We start from the raw sequence: 21,716 nt of genomic DNA, 5'->3' as shown, positions 1-21,716 counted from the left end.
TCGCCGGAAAATTCTCAAAACTATGGAAAAGTTCACAAAATGGTGCCTGTGTTGATGTGACTGCCCCCTATTCTGATGCGAAGGCAAATTTTTGCGTCAAAATTTCACTGAAGTTTCGCCCAAAGAGGCTGATTTATAAAGGTTGCATTTTTGTCCATTATTTGTATTGTGCTAAAAATCTTTTTTCAATTTAAAGATGTGAACTTTTCACCATTTATTATATGTCAAAACCATGTGAAACCTGAATGTAGAAATACATCATCTAAAAGTTTGAGAGGTCATGTTAAAGCCAATAGAAGCTGTCATAGGATTTTTTTGTGGCTCCTTCGCTTTCAGGTATTCTTTTTTTCTAATTTTTTGGGGGAGCTTTTTCTAAATCTGCCCCTAAATCTTTAAAATTCGTCAGCTGATTGTGTGTTTTAATGTTGACAGGGGGATCTGACCAGAATGCATTCATTTTATTAAAAAATAAATAACAAAATAGAAAGAAGGGATCTTTTACAGAACAAATTAAAAAGAACGAGATTAACAAAAATAAACTGGATCAAAACCATGGAATCAATCAGAAATAGATTGCTGGATAAGAGCTACGAGGGGGAACTGGAGTGGTATCCGTGGGCCCAATATCTGGAGAGCCAGCAGACAGATAGCTCCGAATAGAAATCAACGAGAACCGGTAACTTCTACCCTTCCCCGACCCCCACCTTTCCCCCCTCCCACCCCATTAACCCTACTTTCATACCTTTACCTAACCCATTATACCACTTTTCTTAACCAATTAACCATAGCTTATCTGAAGAGAGTATCAACCATAATATCAGAAAAGAAAAATAAGCACAAAACAAAAATGTTGTTGAAATTGAAGCCTTTATTGCAAACCATAAAGAAACAATATTTGAATGTAAATCAGATATGTTGATTGTACTGTTTCTGTCTTACAAAAACTAATAAAAATCTTCAAATTACAAAAAAAAGAACGAGATTTAAATAATGTTTCCCAAAACAAATAATCAGATGGCAAAAGAAATTAGTAAAAATTATTTAAAAAACTTTGGAGACATTTGTAATGTGATGAAGACCTTACACAACCTAGATTAATATTCAAAAGGGCAGATAATTTCCAAAAAGTTTAACCAAAAATCATTGCATAACTGAAAGAAATGAAATAAAAAAAGAAAGATAGGGCTTGGGCACATTTTTTTCATGCAAGGCAAGCAAATATGGCCCTATATATTCCCTAGTATATTCACGTTCACTTTTTTTTACTGTTTTTTTTCGTGAATCGTTAAAAAAAGATGGTAATAAACTAGTCCCTGAGTGTCTAAAGAATTAAGAGTAAAGCCAGGGGGCTGAACAATTCACCAAAGAAATATCATGAATACAGGGGTGACCCCAAGCTATGTTTTTTTTACTGGTAGTCCACAAGAGCCCAGTATAGTGAGGGCATGTGTGTAGGTAGTGCCCAGAGGGATTTCTTTAATGATTTTCTAACATTTAGATTTTCAATGGTTTTCAGTTTTTGGATACCAGGAATGAACTTCCATGTATAGCTGTCATTTATCAAGAGATTCAAACTGAAAAGTACAAACACATGAAAACCACAACTTTTTTGGGTTGTTAAACAAAAAGAACATCTGCCATTGACTTCTACATAATCTCGACAGGTTTTAGTTGGGGTATTTTTTTCATTCCGATTGCTGTTTTATTGCATAATAAATTGCAAAATATCAGGTTTTCGAATATTCAGAGTTTCTGCATTGTGTATTTTAGTCTTTATAAACCACAAATAAACTGATTTCAATTAGCGATGAGTGAAATAATTTGCCAGGCATGGATTCATAGCGAACTTCCATGTGCCGGATTTATTCATGAAATGGGCACAAAAATTTGCCATAGAAAAATAAGTCACATGACAAAATATTGGTGCAGCTGCAAAAAAAATGATGTGCAGCAAAAAGTACTTTTTCTGAAGGATTTGTTTCAGCCAGGGCCGTTTTTCCACATTTTGCTAATTTTCAAAGATTCGCAAATTTTTCGGCATAGTGAAACGGGACAGATTCGCTCATCACTAATTTCAAGTCAATTATCCAAAGATTTAAAAAAAAAAAGCATGAACAAAAAATATACTATTGGACATTGCCGGTAACCTTTCTGGTCCTGTTAGTGAATGTTGCAGTCATGGCCAAGTAACTACTGCTTCAGTTTCTGAGCTCTGATCTTCAGGACAGGAGCCTTTTGGGTTTAGGATGGGTTTTCTTTCTCCGCACAGGAGGCAAAGATGGAGCTTTTGAGTTGTTGCTGTGCCCCATTCATTGAAATAAAGAATTATTTTATGCTAATTTGGGTGATATAATGAAGAGGTTAATAGATGTGAACACAACAATCATAGGCCATGGCCATCAGGAGACAGAATTAGCTACAAGGACACATAAAGATACTCAAGTATCTAGTAGAATTAAGTCTAAAACAACTGGACTTTTCTGAGTTATTTCATGAAAACGTTTTACCACTCATCCGAGTGGCTTCTTCAGTTCAGTTTTTCTTTTAACTGAAGAAGCCACTCGGATGAGTGGTGAAACATTTTCAAGAAATAACTCAGAAAAGTCCAGTTGTTTTAGGCTTAATTCTACTAGATACTGTATATCGTGACCTGGATGAAAGACAATCTTCATGGACAAAGATACTCAAGATTTGAATCATGAATGAAGAATTTTTTTTGTGCAAAGAGAACAAGTATTTAATTAGGGAATATATTGTATTTATTTAATAAACACTCATATGTAAAACATACCCTTTATTAAGTGAAACTAAAACTAAATTGTGGGCACTCTGTGATATAGTTAGTACAGTAAAGTATATATAGTGAATAAAGCACCCCATATTGTAACATATAGGGACATTATAAGGCACAGAGGAGTTCCTTATAATATATAGTGAATAAAGTACCCCCTATTGTAACATATAGGGATATTATAAGTCCCCGAGGAGTTCCTTATAATATATAGTGACTAAAGTACCCCCTATTGTAACATATAGGGATATTATAAGCCCCCAAGGAGTTCCTTATAATATATAGTGAATAAAGTACCCCCTATTGTAACATATAGGGATATAATAAGCCCCCGAGGAGTTCCTTATAATATATAGTGAATAAAGTACCCCCTATTGTAACATATAGGGATATTATAAGCCCCCGAGGAGTTCCTTATACTATATAGTGAATAAAGTGCCCCCTATTGTAAAATATAGGGATATTATAAGCCCCCGAGGAGTTCTGGTAATTTAGAGCATTCTGGATAATGGGTTTTTGGATAGTTGATGCCATACCGGTATAGGTCAATTACCAGAGATTCAAAGAATTCTGATATTTTACCTTTTACTATTAGTACCAGAGACAGTATCCATAATGGAAATGTTATTTACTTGAAAAGAGTTCTAGCTAGATCCTGACTCTAATTATGTAATTTTTCAATGTTTCCTCCTACTCCTTTATACGTTTGGAGTTTAAATATTCTTCTCTCCATAAGTGGTACCAATCTGTAAAATTATGTAATGGAAACACTGAATCAATTAATAAGGTTGGAACAAGCAAGCCATATTTTTCATGAAGTTCACCTATACAAGTTGTTCCTAAAACTATCTCCCCTCACTCACAGTGTCCTGAGAACTATCTTCTCCAGATTGAAATTGTATTGACTTTATTAGCTAACACTTATCTAAAATACAAAAGTCTTTGCCTTGCTTTATTAAAGGAAGATTGAAATTCTCTATTTTTAAGTGTGTAAATAAGAGGATTTAGCACAGGGCCCAGGGCAATGTACAGCAGTGAGAAATACTTGTCTCTTTCCAGGGAATAATTTGTGGTGGGTCTCATATACAGGCAAATAACTGTCCCATAAAGGGTTATCACACAGGCCAGGTGAGAAGCACAGGTAGAAAAGGCTTTTTGTCTCCCCTCTGAGGATTGTATTTTCAGGATAGCAGAGATGATAAATATGTATGAGATCAGAGTAAGGAGGAAGGAGTTGAAACCCAGCAATGTCCCTACAAGGTAATTTAAAAGTTCCACACTAAAAGTGCTGCTGCAGGAAAGTTTTAGCAGTGGTGTGATATCACAGAAGAAATGGTTAATAAGATGGGAAGCACAATATGATAGTTTAGGTATAAGTACAAGATGGGCGACAGGGTCAAGAAACCCAACAGTGAATGCTGCAGTTATAAGCCCAGCACAGTGTTTCCTGCTCATTCGGGCAATGTAATGAAGGGGATCACAGATGGCAACATAACGATCATATGCCATGGCCGTCAGGAGAAAGTATTCACTGGCAGCCAAGAACCCAAAAACATACATTTGAGTCATACACCCCAAGAATGAAATGTTATTTTGTTGTGTGAGAAGAATATGTAGCAAATTTGGTAAAATATTTGAAGGGAAAGAAATGTCTATGAGTGAAAGGTTCTGCAAGAATATGTACATGGGGGTGTGTAAGTGAGGATTGAATGAAATGACTAAGAATATGATGAGATTTCCCAGCAGAATGATGAGATAGATTACAAGGAATAGCACAAAAAGAGGGATTTGAAGCTCAGGAGTATCAGAGAACCCTTGGATGATAACTCCCAAAATATAGATAGGATAGATGGAGTAACTCCCTGTTCTATTCAAGCAGAGCAAACTCATGTGTTTTATGTGCTGTTGAATTAATGGTAGTGAATTTGTTTGCCAGGCATGGATTCATAGCGAAATTCCACATTTCACCATTGGTAAAACTGCTACAAAAATCTGTGGAAAAAGGTACGGTTGCGTCAAAAAAGTTGTGGTCTCATCAAAAAAAGTTGCAGTCATGTCAAATAAGTCCCAGTTGCATCAAATAAGTAATTTTTTTTTCAAATTTTTGGGCAAAAGTGAAATGGGAAAGATTTGCTTATCACTACTAAAGAGAGAATGATTTCTCTGGCGAATGACTTCAAAAGCTGCCAGGTTCTGGAAGCCACAGTATTCTGGAAGGAACCTGTAGGCCAGTCACCCCATTCCATAAGTCCAACTCACATTGCAGTGAGAATGTTAGGAAGGTCTCTGTGAGCAGGACACGGGGTAGGGGGGTTACCTGACTGTGTAAGGAATTCCCAGAGGGACTGGGGTGCTGTCTGCCTCTGCAGGGAGCAATTTGACCAAGTGAATGAGAGGCTGAGGGGGCCATTTACTCACTGTTGGATTTTTTTTCCGATTTGGATTTTTAGTGCTAAAAGTTGCAAAAAAAAAAGTGACTTTTTCCAGATTTACTATGTGCCATAAAGGCTAAAAATCTGAATCCGACAATCTTCAAAACTTTAGAAGATTCAGATTTTTGGTGCTTTTTTTTAGTAGGAATCTTTGGCACTTCTCTGTGATTTTTTCTGCACAAGCTTTTTCATTTTCAATTTTTTTAGCAAATGCCAGACAATTGAGGAAATGAGTTTATTCGAATTGTAAAATTCAAGAAAAGAGAATTTTTAAAGTTTTAGAAATTCTGTCCTTTAGCGACAGATGAGTTTGTGTGTCACTCACATTCTAGTCATCTCTATGGGATTTTTTTTTTAAAATGGTGAACCCTAACTTTCATCCAGGCACTTCTAAAATCCCATAGGAATAAATAGAATGTGGGTGAGTTTTTGTTGAAATTTTGAACTCAAATGTGGATAAATCTGCCCCATAGCGCTGTATATAAACTGTAACTAGTGAAATGCGGTTAAATATCTCTCCAAGGAAAATGCTCCAGAGAAAAATATTTTCTGTTAATAGAATAGATTTGTTAAAAAAATGTTGGTATGCTATTTGCTACAAAATGTGTCTTTCCTTTAGTGGCAATAACATTTTCACTGAATATTCACTTACACGCAGTGGGGTAACTAGATACCCATGGGCACCCTGCACCCAACTCCACTGGTTCCTCCTGCCTCTGCCACCCATTAGACAAAAGAGTGTGAGGGGGTTTGGGAATTGAGGATGCAAAGAAAACTATGGGTGCTCCAAAACATGTATTATAAAAAATTGTTAGTCCCCAGCCCCCCATACAGGCTCCCTATGTCTGCAAACTGCATTATCACAGGATCTGCTCCATGGTAATAACTACACAAATCTATCTTTTACCCTTAGGGAAAATAAAGCAAGGCGACAGCCCAATCACATCTCCTCAATTCTATTATTCATCTCAAAACTATGCACAAAAGTGATATTAACAATTGGCGAGGAAACTTTTTCTGACCTAGATGTTTTTTTTTCTCAAATGCCCCTTAATATGCATTTTTGTCCAGTAATCACATCTTATACCCAGAGACTGAATACTTTTTCCAATTTTCTATCACTTATTTGGCTTTAGATAAAATCTTAGTTCTTCCATGGGGTTTCAGTGGTCTGATTCGTAGACTTTAGGGAATCAAGGTTTATTCTGCCCCCAAAAAGGGCTAATTATATCTTAGTTGGGATCAAGTACAGGTACTGTTTTATTATTACAGAGAAAAGGGAATCATTTAACCATTAAATAAACCCAATAGGGCTGTTCTGCCCCCAATAAGGGGTAATTATATCTTAGTTGGGATCAAGTACAGGTACTGTTTTATTATTACAGAGAAAAGGGAATCATTTAACCATTAAATAAACCCAATAGGACTGTTCTGCCCCCAATAAGGGGTAATTATATCTTAGTTGGGATCAAGTACAGGTACTGTTTTATTATTACAGAGAAAAGGGAATCATTTAACCATTAAATAAACCCAATAGGGCCGTTCTGCCCCAATAAGGGGTAATTATATCTTAGTTGGGATCAAGTACAGGTACTGTTTTATTATTACAGAGAAAGGGGAATCATTTAACCATGAAATAAACCCAATAGGGCTGTTCTGCCCCAATAAGGGGTAATTATATCTTAGTTGGGATCAAGTACAGGTACTGTTTTATTATTACAGAGAAAAGGGAATCATTTAACCATGAAATAAACCCAATAGGGCTGTTGTGCCCCCAATAAGGGGTCATTATATCTTAGTTGGGATCAAGTACAGGTACTGTTTTATTATTACAGAGGAAAGGGAATCATTTAACCATTAAATAAACCCAATAGGGCTGTTCTGCCCCAATAAGGGGTAATTATATCTTAGTTGGGATCAAGTACAGGTACTGTTTTATTATTACAGAGAAAAGGGAATAATTTAACCATTAAATAAACCCAATAGGGCTGTTCTGCCCCCAATAAGGGGTAATTATATCTTAGTTGGGATCAAGCACAGGTACTGTTTTATTATTGCAGAGAAAAGGGAATCATTTAACCCTGAAATAAACCCAATAGGGCTGTTCTGCCCCCAATAAGGGGTAATTATATCTTAGTTGGGATCAAGTACAGGCACTGTTTTATTATTTCAGAGAAAAACAAAATCATTTTTAAAATTATCCTTTGAAATGTAGTCAGTAGGAGATGTTCCTATTGTAATTTAGAGCATTCTGGATAATGGGTTTTTGGATAGTGGATGCCATACTTGTATAGGTCTATTACCAGTGATTCAAAGAATTCAGATATTTTACCTTTTATTATTAGTACTAGAGACAGAATCCATAATGTAAATGTTATTTGCTTGACAAGAGCTCATTTTTACAAGAGTAATTTTTCAATATTTCCTCCTACCCATAGGCGGATGGTGAGTTTATTTGTTTGGGGAGGCTAAAGATGGGCCTTACAGATACTGACCTAAAGCTAATATGAGACTTAGTGGATTCCCTGCTGGTGTAAAAATTAACCTCCCAACTACTTCTTGCCGTTCCCACTGACTTCCAAGGATTCTGTACAAAAGTGCGGGTGGGGGTCCTTTTTTTACCCTAAAATGCTTAGAATGTAAAAGTATTCATATGTGCACTTCTGTGAGGGGATCTGCAAACATTTGTGTTTGTGATCAGTTATCTTAAAGGGGTAGTTAACCTTTAAATTCACTTTTAATATAATGTAGACTGATATCCTGAGACAATTTTCAATTGGTCCTCTTTTATTTTTAATGGTTTTTAATGGTTATTTACCCTAGCAACCAGGTAGTGGTTTAAACAAGAGATGGGAATATGAATAGTTAAGGGGCCTACATGGAAAAATAAGTAATAAAAAATGATGATAATAATAATAATAACATTGTAGCCTCGCAGAGCAATCATTTTTGGCCCCCATTTGAAATCTGTAAAGAGGAAGAAGAGAAAAGCAAATTATTAAAAAAAATTAATTAGGAAGACCAATTGCAAACTTGCTAGGAATAGGCCATTTTATATCATACTAAAAGTTAACTTAAAAGTGAACCACCCCTTTAGATGTGTTTACATTAGTTTTGTAGCAAGAAAGGCAGTGGGTACTGACACCCCAGGCACATTATATACAGTAAGATGAAGTCTGTATTTAAAAAAACCAGCATATTATATGCCGTGAAAAGCAGTAGGTACTGATGGCAGATATTCAGGCCCTGGCACTATAACACTGACACTGATACACAACATTGGCCACTGTAACTAACTAGAAATGAACAAAACAATAGCAAAAAAAATAGTAACTGCAAAAAACAAATATATAAATGCACAATGAGGTTTTTCAGGGTAGGGGATAGTTTATAAATTATTATAGATGTCAGGTCAGGCAAAAAACCATTTCATGTCAGCTAGTGATTCAGCCTTTAGAACTGATAGTACCTGTGTATTGCACCTGGGTGTTGCACCTATGTATAGTACCTGTGGGAGTGGGATGAAATCTGCAGCAAAAGTTGAGAGTTGGTTCTCAGGTAAAGTTACAGCTGCAGATTCTTCTTTTCAGCCTTCATTTCTGCACCGCCTTCACTTTGTAATATCTCCCGAACCCTGTCTGCATCTGTGCTTTGATTGGTCAATTTTATTGTCTGTCAAGAAAGCTGTGCTCTGATTGGAGAATCCACAAGATGAAAGATCCACAGCACAGCAGAACAGGCTTGCAGGAATGGAAGATTTCCAGGACAGTGCAGAAACGGAGTGAGGTTTTTTTTTTAATGTGCCAAGCAGGTTTGGGGAGGCTTAGCCCCCCCTAGCCTTATTGAAAACCCGCTATGCTCCTACTCCTTTATACGTTTGGAGTTTAAATGTTCTTCTCTCTACGAGAGGTTCCAATCTGTAAAATTATGTAATGGGAAACATTTAATCAGTTTATAAGGTTAGAACAAGCAAGCCATATTTTTTGTGTAGGTCACCTATACATGTGGTTCCTAAATCTGTCTCCCCTCACTCACAGTGTCCTATCTTGTCCAGATTGAAATTGTATTGACTTTTTTAGCTAACACTTATCTAAAATAAAAAAAAGCTAAAAATCTTTGCCTCACTTTATTAAAGGAAGATTTAAATTCTCTATTTTTCAGTGTGTAAATAAGAGGATTTAGCACAGGGCCCAGGACAATGTACAGCAGTGAGAAATACTTGTCTCTTTTTAGGGAATAACTTGTGGTGGGTCTCATATACAAGGAAAGAGCTGTTACATAAAGGGTTATCACACAGGCCAGGTGAGAAGCACAGGTAGAAAAGGCTTTTTGTCTCCCCTCTGAGGATTGTATTTTCAGGATAGCAGAGACGATAAATATGTATGAGATCAGAATAAGGAGGAAAGAACTGAAACCCAGAAATGTCCCTACAATGTAATTAAAAAGTTCCACACTAAAAGTGCTGCTGCAGGAAAGTTTTAGCAATGCTGTGACATCACAGAAGAAATGGTTAATAAGATGGGAAGCACAATATGATAGTTTAGGTATAAGAACAATATAGGCAACAGGGTCAACAAACCCACCAGTGAATGCTGCAGTTATAAGCCCAGCACAGTGTTTCCTGCTCATTCGGGCAATGTAATGAAGGGGATCACAGATGGCAACATAGCGATCATATGCCATGGCCGTCAGGAGTAAGAATTCACTGGCAGCCAGGAACCCAAAAACATACATTTGAGTCATACACCCCAAGAATGAAATGATATTTTGTTGTGTGAGAAGAATATGTAGCAAATTAGGTAAAACATTTGAGGAGAAAGAAATGTCTATGAGTGAAAGGTTCTGCAAGAATATGTACATGGGGGTGTGTAAGTGAGGATTGCATGAAATGACTAAGAATATGATGAGATTTCCCAGCAGAATGATGAGATAGATTCCAAGGAATAGCACAAAAAGAGAGATATGAAGCTCAGGAGTATCAGAGAACCCTTGGATGATGAATCCTGAAACATTTTCTTTACTTTCTGAGGCCATTTTCAAGTCTTCCTTCCTGTGTATGAAAGTAAACTATAGTAACAAATTAATCAAATATGTAAATAAATAATTATATCAATTGAGTATCCAGCATCTGTATTCTACATATTGTATTCTGATTTTTTACAAAAGTTATCTTGTGGTTTATCATGTGAAAACTCTTGGATAAGCTTTAATTTGAGGAGCAAAAACTTTTCTGCAAATTCAGTTCCAGTATTTTCCCATGAACTTTTATAGTTTTTATGTCATAAACCACTGTTAGGTTTTTCTGAATTGAATTGCATTTCAAATTAAATCTTGTCTGTAAATTTTCATGTGTCAAACCTTTTCTTTACGGAAATTAATCTGGTCCAATACCACTGCTTCAGTTTCCGAGCTCAGATCTTCAGGGCAGGAGCCTTATCCCTTCTCTGAGTATTTATCACAGCTCCGTGTATATGAGTAACTCCAATATACAATATGCTTTGCAGAACTTTTACTCCATGCAAAAGATCTAAAAAGAACATTTTGTGATGGTTCTATTACACATTTTATCAAAATGTCAATAATTATCTGTCAAGGTCTTTAAAAAAAACAAAAATCATGTGTAGCAATGTAGCAATGTAGCAAATGGGAATAATAATTATTAGATAATTCTAAAATGTACCATAGATTTCTTCTCCATCATATTTTTCTTTTTGCATTTATTAAATCTGTTACATCAACACAAGTCTGTCCTAAAGTTTTTAGTGTTAAAATGCTAACAGAATAGTCAATACAAATCTATCATTTACTTACTTAGATAATAGTAATCAAGACTAAGCTTTTTATGAACCCACACTGCCCCCCATTACTTCCCTAAATACTCACCTTGCAATGGTCCTACACAAAAAAGTCAGGTGCCTTTTATCATACAAATACATTAGTCAGATAGATCTTGTCTTTGCTCAGCCTGAGGAGCAGAAGGTTGTTCCATGCAGGGGCACAGAGTCTGCCGGTCTCTTTAGGAACCCAGTTTATATAAGCAGTGTAAGAAAAAATATTCTATAGAGAATACAACATCATTAGCTATTTTTCTAAACACGTATTCTTATTACTCTATAAATTGGGAAATGTGGTTCAGTACTTCTCTAGGGAAAAAGCTGTGGAAGAAGCTAAACATAAAATTTTATTACAGAGGCTGTTATAGTATTTAGTGATGAGCGAATCTGTTCCATCTCACTTCACCGGAAAATTCTCAAAACTCATTGACACAGTACTTTTTTTTTTTGATATGACTGCCCTTTTTTTGACGCAAACGCAAATTTTTGTGTCGAAATGTCGCAGAAGTTTCACCCAAAGAGGCTGATCAAAGGTTGTATTTTTGTCCAAGATTTGTATTATGTGAAAAATCTGTTTTTAATTAAAAATGTGAACTTTTTTTTTGTAAACAAACATGTGAAAAATGTCAATGTAAAAATATGCCATTTAAAAGTTTCATGGTTTCAGGTCATGTAAAAAGTTATTGAAGCTGTCCTAGGATTGTTTTGTGACTTTAACGTATTCTTTTTTTTCCAATTTTTTGGAGGAGCTTTTAATTCTATTAAAGTGATGGAAAATTCAAAATGATAGGTATTCACATTTATGACACATTTTTTTAATAAGAAAATACTCTTTTTAAAAGTGTTAGTTTATTAGTAAAAAAAAAACCTCTGAAATTCTAAAATTCTAAATCTGCCCCTTAATCTTTAAAGCTCTTCAGTTGATTGAATGTTTTAATGTTGACGGGGGGATCTGACTAGAATACATTCATATTTCCCTGGCTATCCATGTCAGCATTCACTCATGAGTAAAACTCACTCATGGGTTTACTCCACCCGCTGATAGCTGATAGGACAGAATTAAAAATAATTAGACAATCGCTCCAGATACCACACCTATATATAGATCCACCCCTTCCTCTCAAGAGTGTCTTTTTTCTGTCCTCTGAAGCTGATGGGGCATTCCTGTTTTCAGGTTAGAATTTTTCTTTTAGGCTTACCTGGTCCCAGTGTATAGTACCCAAACCAGAGAAAGTTCAACCTCTCTTTCTCTGAAGAGCCATGGAGGTATGCACAGTGACACACTTGCTATCCTGGCTGTCCCTGTTAGGCAGCTGGGGACTAAAAGTGACCACTTGCGTTGTGAGATACCATGTATGCCTACAACATTACTGTGGGCAGGTAGCAGTGGCATTTACTACTTCCCTTTTTAAAAGGGTTGTTACAGGGCAGATCGCTGGCATCTTGTTTTCCTTACCTTTTATTTGTCTTTTATTTGTTTTTTTTTCTCATCAGCAGTTTTGCTGATTTTCTTTCTGTCCCCTCTGGCCGGTGATCCTTGCAAATGCAAAGCCCTAAAATGCTGCCAAACTAAGGTTGTAGGTAAGCCTATGGGTAAGTGCAATGGTAGAAAAGTGAGCAAGGATTGGGGAATCAGGTAAATTATGTTTATGCCATTCCCCTTAAAGAAGAAAGCTTCTAATAGCCTGATTAGCTCAGCTAACTATGGCTTCATTGCATCCACCTGGAGTCTGTAGGATTGGAAAGGTCAAACCTTCTGCTATACTACTGACTGTGTGACTATTCTTATTAGTCTGGCCAGACTCATATTTATTGTTGGTAACACCTACTATTCTGGTAGTTGAATCTTACACAAAAATTAAAAAAAAAACAAAAAACATCCTGCTAAGGACTGTCTACTAAGATGAATTTTACTAGCATATGACTATTTTCCTAGTCTGCTCTATGCCATGCCTTTGCTATGTTTATTATACTAACACTGTGGTGTTGTAAATGTACATTCGGTACTATGTTGTTGCTTTGATCAGTATATTAATACTGTTATTGCTAGTTAACATACTGAGTTATGTATCCACTGTGTTTGGCATATTAATACAGGTATCGGACCCCTTATCCGGAAACCCGTTATCCAGAAAGCTCCGAATTACGGAAAGCCTGTCTCCCATAGACTCCATTATAAGCAAATAATTCAGAATTTTAAAACAGATTTCCTTTTTCTATGTAGAAATAAAACAGTACCTTGTAATGGATCCCAATTAACATATAAATAATCCTTATTGGATGCAAAACAATCCTATTGGGTTTAATTAATGTTTTATTGATTTTTTAGTAGATTTAAGGTATGGAGATCCAAATTACGGAAAGACCCCTTATCCGGAATACCCTTGGTCCCGAGCATTCTGGATAATGGGTCCTATACCTGTACTGTAGTATTGCAGGTATCCATTATTTTTAGAATATTAATACTATGCTATGGCAAATTAATATATTATGCTGTGTTCAGTATATTACTGCTACATCACTGCAAATAAGTTCAGAATTCTTAGCTATATCTATGATAGCTAATATGAATAGGCTGTACTTCTGCAATGTCATATATGAATATTTTATTTTTGCAGGTTAATATTATAAGCCTTTGTTATTGAATTAACATTAATACTGTTATTGCTAGTTAACATACTGAGCTATGTATCTACTGTGTTGGGCATATTAATACTGTAGTATTGCAGGTATCCATTATTTTTAGGATATTAATACTATGCTATGGCAAATTAATATATTATGCTGTGTTCAGTATATTACTACTACATCACTGCAAATAAAAGTTCAGAACTCTTGGCTATATCTATGATAGCTAATATGAATAGGCTGTACTTCTGCAATGTCATATACGAATATTTTATTTATTTATTTTTTAAATGAAAAGCCTTTGTTATATTTAATGATTTAACATGGTGGCTGTGAAAGAGTTACTAAGCTGTAGTATTGCAAGTAGCATTACTATGCCACATTCAGCTATATCCAATACAGAAAACTAATTACAACATGTTTCCATATTAAAGTTGATCCACCTAGCTGTGCTCGTTATGCTTCTACTATCAGTGTATTAATACTGTATGTTTTAAAGGGAGCCAGTGAAATTACCAAATTCTGCCTTTTGCAGTGTATTAACATTTTTTTTTTATTATTATTATAACTTGGTGATACTATATTTAGTATTCTCATTATTTTTGGAATTGTTGCAAGTTAGCATCACCATGCCATATCTATTTTCAGGATATTAATTCTGTATTATTGCTCAGGAAACCTGATATACTATTGCTGTATTCAGTTTATTAGTATTATTGTAAGTTAGCAGGACTGCGCCTCTGCTATTTAGTACGGTTACTGTAGGAGAACGTTACTCTAGCTCTTATGTTTTAAAATTTCTATTCCTAGGTAGGTAAATTACTATACTTTTGTATATTACTGCACAAATACTGGTTAAAGGCAGTTTTGTGCCTCTGCTAGGTTCTATGTATTAGTTCAGGCAAGATACTATGTACCTGATGGGTTCAGGGTAACTTCGGCAGGTAAAAGGCTACGGCATCAATGCAGGGTAAGTACTACAATAAAGCTAGGCTATTTCCATTATAGTATGGTTAATACTGTAGGTAGCATTGTAAGGTTATATCTGTTGGGTATACCGGGCATCATTAGCCATTTTTACATAATCTAGTCCTCTTTCTCACTACAGTGTAGTATTGCGGTGTTTCTATTTTTTACTGTTGATACCGCGTTTCACGGTAAGTTTTTTATTATTTTCCAGAGCCTCTGCTTAAGTGAAATATAGGGGGGTGTTTGTGGTCACTGGAGTTGGGCATTGCCACTAGGGTTGCATAGGAGGATCAATCAGATCTTTGCTTTACAGCTTTACCATTTTAATCTGTTTGCTGGTTGGTGATCAGTTGGAATGAGGTCCTTGGCCCAAGGCGCTTATAACCCATTGGTCCTGATGTTACAATACTGCTCCAATTTCTAGATATTAACCTTGAGTGTATAAATTAATCTTGGGTACTGTTCTCTGTACATTACAATAGACTGGAGGAATCTATTTTACAATTCTGAGGGTGATAGGGAAATTAGTTTTCTGGTGATATACAAGATGAACCATCTCTGTAAAGCGCCAGGTGTAGTAGCGCAGGGAATGCATAACAAAACTGGAATCCAGTTGTGCCCAGTTGGGGGGCCTAGAAGGACAGGATGGGGCCTCCTGGAGGATTGTTTTGTGACGGTTTTATGAATGCCAAGAACTGCTGTGCGAGATATGGTCGTGTGGCTCTAGTCTGACCATGTCAACAGAATATGCTCTTGATTAAAATACTATCTTTTGCACACTACAAGTTTTATGAATATTCTTTTTCAGTTAGGAAAAATGATCCTATGATACTGAGAGTTGGTGTATAATAACGGTTAACTTTTCAGTTTTCACATTAGAAGATGTTTCATTTTAGTTAAATATTTATTACTTATTATCTCTAATAAACCAGATATTGAATTTATTCTATATTCAGTTCATTGTCAGATCATTAATTAAAATAAAAAAAAAAATTTAACCGTTACCTAACCTAACTTTGGACATTACTAGATTTGTGCTCTCACCAACTGCATATTTTAGCATTACTAAATGCTTATACTGGGTTTTCTTTCATGGATTAATAGTGCAGTGCGTTCTTGCAGAGCCGGCTATAATAGGCACTTTTGATGCGTGATAATACTTTTTCTTTACTACTCTTCCTGGGTATTAAGTTCCACTACATTACTACTCAAGTGTAGTTGTAAATTGTTGCAGTACTTTATTACTAACTCCAATATATTCTCATTGCAGGGATCAAGACTATTTGTAACCACTACATTCAATTTAGGTATACAGCAGGGATCCCTAACCTTTTATTCCCGTGGACTGCATTAAAATGAAAAAAGTTGTGGAGATCAACACAAGCATGAAAAGAGGTTCATGAAGGTGCCAATGAGAGCTATTATTGGCTATTTGATAGCCTCTATGTGGACTGGCAGCCTACAGAAGTCTCTGTTTGGCAATTACACTGGGCTTTTATGCAATCAGAGCTTGGCTCCTAACTAGAAATTTAACTAAAGAAAAAAAGTGAAAAAATGCTTTGAGGCCACTGGAAGTAACCTCTGAAGTGGTAGGAGCAACAGGTTGCCCCTGAGCCACTGGTTGGGGATCACTGGGATACAGTATATATTTTACTACAGTACAAACAAAGCCAGTTCTAGTAGTTTAGTCCTAGGATCTCTGTAGTTTGGGTGAGTTTATCACTAGTTGAAGATGTTTATGATTTTTATAGTATAAATTAAGCATTGTGTGATTTTTTTGTCATACCATCTCGAGTTTAATGTTCATAGAAGGTTACAATTGTTTGGATCAGCTCCAGAGAAAATATGGAGATAAAGGGGCTGACTGTAGTAGATGTGTGTTTCGGCTTTGGGGCTGCAACCTTAGTCTCAATGCTGTTACTAAAGGGCTCACTTGCAGTTCAATATTTAAAAAAAAAAAAAAAAATCTTTGTGGTTACCATCCTGTGGCACAGAAACACTGAAGTCATTTGTGCATATATATATTAATGCAGACTTTTGTTGTATTCTATCAACTCCAAAATATTAAGCAGTTTTCCATATATTTGTTAGACCTTTTGCAGTTAACTTTGGTCAGACAATATGAAGATTTCAAAAATTTAACATTTTGATTTCAGTTTTCAGCACAGTGGCAGTATTTGAATATGATCGGTGCAAATGCTGTACAGTATAGCCAAACCTCTGTGTAAGGTGCTATTTCTCAGCAGCGCATTTGCACTATGCACAGTTGGGTACAGGTAATGTAAAGCTTTCATTTCACTATTGAGGTCTGTATTCAACAAACTATGCCTCAGGACTTGGCAGATGACACAAGGTCTTCTTATATAAATGGGGCGCTCTAGCATGACTTCTGGCTCATTTATTCTTGGAATATTAAAGTGCTCGGGAAAAAAAAAAAGCCCTCCCATTTGACTGCTATGGTACTAACCCATGAGTGAATGCTGACATGGATAGCCAGGGAAAATGGACAATTCAATACCAACTTACCGGAATTTTCATTTCCTGGCTATCCATGGCAGCATTCACGCTTTCCCACCCCATTTTTGAATATAATTGCTAGGATACAAAGACACTCTTGAGAGGAAGGGGTGGATCTATATATAGGTGTGGTATCTGGAGCGATTGTCTAATTATTTTTAATTCTGTCCTATCAGCTATCAGCGGGTGGAGTAAAACTCATGAGTGAGTTTTACTCATGAGTGAATGCTGCCATGGATAGCCAGGAAATGAAAATTCCGGTAAGTTGGTATTGAATTTTCCATTTTTTCCATCATATACACAGCTTATATGGAAGGGATTTGAAAATGAGCTTAAGAATTTTGTACAGTCTCTGAATCAAAATGATTTAAATGTAGAACTGTCTCTAACACAAGTTTACAATGTAAAAAAATAAGAACTAATCCCTACTAGCAATCATCACCCACGATGGGTACAGAACATTCCTTTTGGTCAAATGTGTAGGGTAAAGAAAAATTGTACAGAAGAAATAAAGGGGTTAAAAAGAAACACTATTAAAAAATAAATTACAAAAAACCCACAAAATAAAAAGAAGGGATCTTTTACAGAAAAAAATAAAAAAGAACAAGATTCAAATAGTGTTTTCCACAATATACTGTATAATCCTATGGCAAAAAATGAGTCAAATTACTAAAAAACATTGGAGAATTTTGTAATGTGATGAAGACCTTAAGAAAATAATTCCAACACAACCTAGAGTAATATTCAAAAGGGCAGATCATTTTTAAAATGTTTAACTAAAAGAAACTGAAGAAAATGAAATAAAAAAAGAAAGACAGGGCTTGGGCACATTTTTTCCATGCAAGGCAAGCAAATACGGCCAAAAAAAGAGAGTTTCTGTTCTGTAAAGAAAAAAATATATAAATCAATGTATTAATTATACAACACTGAATGTAACATATTGATTACTGTGCCATGTGGACTACAAAATATTGGGAAAACAAATAGAACATTACGTGATAGAATAAGAACATATCAATAATATGGAAAACAGTAAAGACACATGGCAGCGGATTTATCACAATTTGAGTTTGTGGGAAAAAAAAGCAGACATGAAAAACATAACCACAACAAAACTTGTGCAACTTTTCTTCTTGAATGTTAGCTTGTTCAAAAAAAAAAAAATTGCTGCAGAATATTCCCATTTTACATGCTGGCAAGAATCAAATTGTTCCATTCATTTTCAATGAGGCTAAAAACTTGAACGTTTTCATTACTGAGAAACTCTCCAGCTTTTCTCTGGCGACATTTCAAGGAGTTTTTCCTTAAAAAATCTCAACTATTGGTGGTTCTTAAAAATATTCCCTAGTATATTCATGTTCACAGTTTTTTACTGTTTTTGTTTTCTCGAACTGTGAAAAAAAAGTGTTAATAAACCAGCCCTTGAGTTAAGACAGGAGGCTAAACAGTCCACCAAAGAAGTATCGCGAGTACAGAGGTGACCCAACATATGTGTTTTGTTACTGGTAGTCCACAAGGGGCCCAGTGTAGTGAGGGCGTGTATGCAGGTAGTGCCCAGAGGGATTTCTTTTATGATTTGTGTGTTGTATACTGAAATGGTCACCCCTGTCTTAGGGAGGGATTTTCTAACATTTGGATTTTAATTTTTCGTTTTTAGAAACCACAAATGAACTTTTTTCCATGTATAGCGGGTATTTATCAAGAGAAACAAACAAACACACGAAAACCACAACTTTTTCGGTTGTTGCACAAAAAGGACCTCTGCCATTGACTTCTACATAATCTCGACAGGTTTTAGTTTTAGTTATTGCATAATAAATTGGAAAATATTAGGTTTTCAAACATTCAAACTTCTCTGGGTTGTGTGTTTTTTTAGTTTGTAGACACCACAAATAAACTGATTTCCATTAGTCATTAGTGAAATACTTTGCCAGGCATGGAAAATTTGTCACGTGACAAAATATTGGTCCTTAGTAATTATATCACTAAGCTTTGATTATAACCGACAACATCACTAAGCACCATTTATAAGGATATCATTTACAGTTTGATCCCTTAGGGAAATGATCAAACTCCTCATATCAGTCCATACATTTTGAGGTAACACCGAAACACCCATTAGTACCATAAAATATTTTGTTAACATTTAAAATGTAATGAGTTCATCCAACAACTCCAAAAATATCTCTTAACAATACATGACCTAGACAAAGGTTAAACGCTAAAAATCTTTGTTTATGGAGCGTATCTATTATCTGCTATGTAGACTTGTAGCCAGTAGCCCTCTTCACCTTGATTATAATCAGCTTTAAAAAGGAACTATGTTCTGAAAGCTTGCTATGGTTATCTTAGTTAGCCAATAAAGGTATCACCTTTATACCACTTTTGTTATTTTTTATTTCAAAAGGGTTACCCTGTAACATATTGACTGGCTAGCACAGTACATCACAATTTCCTGCACCTTCATACATACACCCTTACATCCCATGGCTACACAGCCACTTATTTATATAAACAATGTTAGAGGTTCAGCAGCAAACACAGTTTGTACCGGAGAAAGTGTATCATATGTTAATGTATAGAACTCCAACTTTTTTGTGAGACCAGTCCATTAAATGAAGCCCAACCCAGGCATGTCTTTCTTGCATTCCCCTAGGGCAATGTTTCCTAAACTATGGGACTGCTTCTCCTTGGCCTAATATAGTAAGTGACTGGTACAATTCTTTGCCTCACTTTATTAAAAGAAGAATTAAAGTCTGTATTTGTCAGTGTGTAAATGAGAGAATTTAGCAAAGGACCAAGGACAATGTACAGAACAAGCTATATTTTTCTTGTATTCACACTTACAGTGTACTGAAAAACTACCTTGTTCAGGTTGAAATTTTGACTTTTTTAGCTAACCTTATCCAAAATAAAAAAGCTAAAAGTCTTTGCCTCACTTTAGTAAAGGAAGCTTGAAATTCTCTATTTTTCAGTGTGTAAATAAGAGGATTTAGCACAGGGCCCAGGGCAATGTACAGCAGTGAGAAATACTTGTCTCTTTTTGGGGAATAACTTGTGGTGGGTCTCATATACAAGGAAAGAGCTGTCCCATAAAGGGTTATCACACAGGCCAGGTGAGAAGCACAGGTAGAAAAGGCTTTTTGTCTCCCCTCTGAGGATTGTATTTTCAGGATAGCAGAGATGATAAATATGTATGAGATCAGAGTAAGGAGGAAGGAACTGATAATCAGCAATGTCCCTTCAATGTAAATTAAAAGTTCCACACTAAAAGTGCTGCTGCAGGAAAGTTTTACCAATGGTGTGATATCACAGAAAAAATGGCTAATAAGATGGGAAGCACAATATGATAGTTTAGGTATAAGAACAAGATGGCCGACAGGTTCAACAAACCCAACAGTGAATGCTGCAGTTATAAGCCCAGCACAGTGTTTCCTGCTCATTCGGGCAATGTAATGAAGGGGATCACAGATGGCAACATAACGATCATATGCCATGGCCGTCAGGAGAAAGTATTCACTGCCAGCCAAGGACACAAAAACATACATTTGAGTCATACACCCCAAGAATGAAATGTTATTTTGTTGTGTGAGAAGAATATGTAGCAAATTAGGTAAAACATTTGAGGAGAAAGAAATGTCTATGAGTGAAAGGTTCAGCAAGAATATGTACATGGGGGTGTGTAAGTGAGGATTGCATGAAATGACTAAGAATATGATGAGATTTCCCAGCAGAATGATGAGATAGATTCCAAGGAATAGCACAAAAAGAGAGATTTGAAGCTCAGGAGTATCAGAGAACCCTTGGATGATGAATCCTGAAACATTTATTTGACTTTCTGAGGCCATATTTCAAGTCTTTCTTCCTGTGTATGAAAGTAAACTATAGTAAGAAATGTATCACATATGTAAATATATAATATATATATATATATATTGAGTATCCAGCATCTGTATTCCACAAATTACAATTTGTTTTTATATAATAGTCCAGATTTAATTTACTGAGGAAAAGTTATCTTATGGTTTATCACATAAAAACTCATGGATGAGCTTTAATTTGAGGAGCAAAACTTTTTGGCAAATTCAATTCCATTTTTTCCCATCATAAACTATGAAATAAGTTTTAATTAATTGAATTGCATTTCAAACTAAATCTCGTACATGAATTTTCATGTGATAAATCTTTTCCTCACTGAATTGAATTTGGGCCAATATTGAATATTTCTAGAAATTAAAGCTTATTTAAAATAAATAAGCTCAGTGTATTTGAGTAACTCCCCCACCGGCACCATGAAAACTACAAGCAAGGCCCAAAGTCGGCAGAAGAATGAGAGGAGAAGCTGTTAAACAATATGCTTTGCAGAACTTTCACTCCATTCAAAAGATCTAAAAAGAACATTTTGTGGTGGTTTATTACACATTTTGTCAAAATGGCAAGTCTATAAAAGAGATTACACTATTTTAAACATCTCAAGATTCATACAAAACTTTGCCATTGCACTGGTGCATAAAGTGTGCTTAGTTTTGGGGTAATTTACACCAA

At 35.6% G+C, this 21,716-nt stretch overlaps 3 protein-coding genes across 3 annotated transcripts; all 3 read right to left on the bottom strand.

The window, feature by feature from the left end:
- Positions 1 to 3,712: 3,712 nt before the first annotated feature.
- On the bottom strand, positions 3,713 to 4,681 carry LOC116412147 (olfactory receptor 1019-like). Its single transcript, XM_031905777.1, has one exon. The coding sequence runs from the start codon at positions 4,679 to 4,681 to the stop codon at positions 3,713 to 3,715; it is 969 nt and encodes a 322-aa protein (XP_031761637.1).
- Positions 4,682 to 9,107: 4,426 nt separating this feature from the next.
- LOC108648073 (olfactory receptor 5A1-like) lies at positions 9,108 to 10,257 on the bottom strand. The gene is made up of 2 exons (XM_018095608.2): positions 9,349 to 10,257; positions 9,108 to 9,140 (listed from the first exon to the last, which is right to left on the bottom strand). The coding sequence occupies exons 1-2, from the start codon at positions 10,255 to 10,257 to the stop codon at positions 9,108 to 9,110; spliced, it is 942 nt and encodes a 313-aa protein (XP_017951097.2).
- Positions 10,258 to 10,429: 172 nt separating this feature from the next.
- On the bottom strand, positions 10,430 to 21,019 carry LOC108648074 (olfactory receptor 151-like). The gene is made up of 2 exons (XM_031905776.1): positions 20,171 to 21,019; positions 10,430 to 10,525 (listed from the first exon to the last, which is right to left on the bottom strand). Exons 1-2 carry the CDS (start codon positions 21,017 to 21,019, stop codon positions 10,430 to 10,432), a joined length of 945 nt encoding a protein of 314 aa, XP_031761636.1.
- Between the last annotated feature and the right edge of the window lie 697 nt (positions 21,020 to 21,716).

The sequence above is a fragment of the Xenopus tropicalis genome, chromosome 7, assembly GCF_000004195.4.
Source record: "Xenopus tropicalis strain Nigerian chromosome 7, UCB_Xtro_10.0, whole genome shotgun sequence".
Classification (NCBI taxonomy): Eukaryota; Metazoa; Chordata; class Amphibia; order Anura; family Pipidae; genus Xenopus; species Xenopus tropicalis.
Note: the sequence above shows the minus strand (reverse complement) of the source record. Positions and strands in the feature narration are given on the sequence as shown.

Bases quoted from the DNA above. Each gene is read 5' to 3' on its own strand.
- LOC116412147 (XM_031905777.1), bottom strand. From the start codon at position 4,681: ATGAGTTTGCTCTGCTTGAATAGAACAGGGAGTTACTCCATCTATCCT.
- LOC108648073 (XM_018095608.2), bottom strand. From the start codon at position 10,257: ATGGCCTCAGAAAGTAAAGAAAATGTTTCAGGATTCATCATCCAAGGG. The intron at 9,141-9,348 runs GTGAGGCAAAGA...ATAATTTTACAG, and splicing joins TTAAATCTTCCTTTAATAAA to ATTGGAACCTCTCGTAGAGA.
- LOC108648074 (XM_031905776.1), bottom strand. From the start codon at position 21,019: ATGGCCTCAGAAAGTCAAATAAATGTTTCAGGATTCATCATCCAAGGG. The intron at 10,526-20,170 runs GTGCTAAATCCT...AATTCAATTCAG, and splicing joins TGTACATTGCCCTGGGCCCT to AAAAACCTAACAGTGGTTTA.